The sequence below is a fragment of the Centroberyx gerrardi genome, chromosome 22, assembly GCF_048128805.1.
Source record: "Centroberyx gerrardi isolate f3 chromosome 22, fCenGer3.hap1.cur.20231027, whole genome shotgun sequence".
Classification (NCBI taxonomy): Eukaryota; Metazoa; Chordata; class Actinopteri; order Beryciformes; family Berycidae; genus Centroberyx; species Centroberyx gerrardi.
Window position 1 is genome coordinate 14907477 of NC_136018.1, and position 2156 is coordinate 14909632.

Below are 2156 nucleotides of genomic sequence, written 5' to 3' on the forward strand. Positions count from 1 at the left end.
AAAACCATTGATTCTGTCCCAGAGCCGAAACCCGAAACACTTAAGGAATGAGAGCTTTTAAGATTTGAGAGGAATTTATAGGCTGTTAACTCTACAGCTCAACATTTTTCTTGGTCTGGGAAAGCTTTTGGCTCCACATAAACAGCACTGTAGTGATATACACTCAAGTCCATAAGTTAGTTGGAGGAAAACCGCCCCTTTGACAGAAACTACTTCTTGTGGGCGGATCCTCTGGGTGTGTTGCCAGGTTTGTTTCCAGAGCGACGGACGGGCACCTTGGAAACGGGGATTCTAGTGCGAGCCGGGGCAGGCGCTTGGGTCTTTGGCGGAGGGGCATCGGCCTCTAGGACAGACGAGAGAGCTGACTGGCTTACAGAGTGCGGGGGCGTGGTCTGTCTGCTACTGACCGGGATCTTGGATTCCCGGGGCAGGCTGGTGCTGCCTTTCATGGATCGGAAGGAGGAGGAAGAGGAGGAGGACGGAGGGGTGGTTTGGGAGGAGGGGCTCAGTTTGTATTCGGTGGAGGGCGAAGGAGTGCTGGTTAGATCTTCGTCTCCCTCCTGCTCTTCGTCCTCCCCTTCCTCTTCCGGGTCGTTGTAGAGGTCGTAGAGGTGGTCGCCGGAGCAGCTGTCTCTTGATAGGGCCATCCTCTGGTTCCGCTGCAGCCCGCCCTCGTCGGGCGTCGCCGTGGGCGTGGCCGAGGGCGTGTCCCAGTAGCCCTCGTCGCTGAGTGGCTCCTTCTCACCGGGCGATGCGGGATGGCGGGCGTGTGCGTGAGGCAGCGGGGGCTTTGCTGCCCGGCCTCCCGCTGCCCCGACCACAGGAATCTTACTGAGCCCCAGCGCTTTGACCTGGGGAACCTTCCGGTCTGCGCTCCGGGGCGCCGAGGGGTGGTGGCCGCCGGGGGTGTTGGAGGCGGAGCGAGGGGGGTGGGTGGCGGTGGGGTTGGTGGTGGGGGGTTGGTGAGATCGGGGCAGAGCGGGGGAGTTGTCCCCCGTGGAGGGCAGCATGTGCCAGAGGCCCTGCATGTCTGCGTCGTCCACTCCTTCCGGGCTCGCCATTTCCTCCCCTCCGCCCATGTAGGCCACCACCCCGCTACCGGCCGGGTGCTGCTGAGGCGGAGGGGTCACCCGCACCCTGGCGGGGAGGGAGGCGGGCACCGAGCTGGGGGCGGCGGAGAACATGGGCTGGGTCAGCTGGGAAGGCAGAGGGGGTTTGGACGGGGACCGTTGGGACGCGGAACCGATGATCCCAGAGGCTCTCCCGCCTCCCGCTCCTCCTACACTCCCCCCTCCTCCCCCACTGCTGCTGCTGCTGGTGCCGCTGCCCCCGTTGCCCGCCGGCCCCTCCTCCTCCGCGTCAGCGATAATGTCACCGCAGCCCGTCAGCGAATCGAAGCTCTTGAGGGACGTGACGTCGGTGAAGAGGAGGGAGCAGAGGCGGTCCACCGAGGGTTCCGAGGGCGGGTCGGCCGCGCTGCAGCGGTCCAAAGGGGGCGTGGCGAGGGAGGGGGTGAGGCTGGAGATTGAGGCTTTGGCTTTGGAGATGGGAGGACGCAGCGGCGAGTCGGTGGGTGTGTAAGGAAAGACAGAGTCCGACTCACCGGACGCCCCTGGCATGGCAACGCAGTGTGGGGGTGTCATGGTAACGCTGGCAACGGGAGTCTCCGCCGCCTGGAGGTTGGGTTCTACCTCCGAATTCCCATGATCCTCCTGATGCTGGTGTGGAGGAGGCTCAAGGGTGAGAGTAATGTCCTTCACCTCATCCAAGGGGGCGACATCCCCACCCCTTGCCCGCCTCCCCTCCACCACCTCCCCCTCTCCCTCGCTTGTTTTATCCTTCCGTCTCCACCGCATGCTGCTGAACAAGCCCTTCAGGCCCCTCCCTCTCCTGGCGAGCCCCGCCCCTCCGTTCTCACTCGCCCTCATACTCCCACGCCGGAGCAGAGAGAAGAAGCTCAGCGATTTGCTGAGAGACCTCACCGGCACCGCCTCCCGGCCGCCCGGCCCCTCCGCTCTCTGTCCGTCGGCGTCGTTGTTAGCGCCCGTTAGCCCGTCGTGCGTTTTGCTCCTAACGAGCTCCGCAGATGCAGCCGAGCTGTTCCCATTCACAGAATTCCCGTTGTCAGAATTCCCGTTGTTCGTGGCTCCTTTGTT

General features: G+C 63.6%; 1 protein-coding gene across 1 annotated transcript in view; it reads right to left on the reverse strand.

Moving 5' to 3' along the window:
- Window positions 1-209: 209 nt before the first annotated feature.
- Window positions 210-2156, reverse strand: part of amer2 (APC membrane recruitment protein 2) — a 2091-nt gene continuing 144 nt past the window's right edge. Inside the window, exon 1 of the mRNA XM_071909955.2 lies at window positions 210-2156. This exon is cut by the window's right edge and continues 144 nt beyond it. Coding sequence (XP_071766056.2) covers window positions 210-2156 — 1947 coding nt within the window.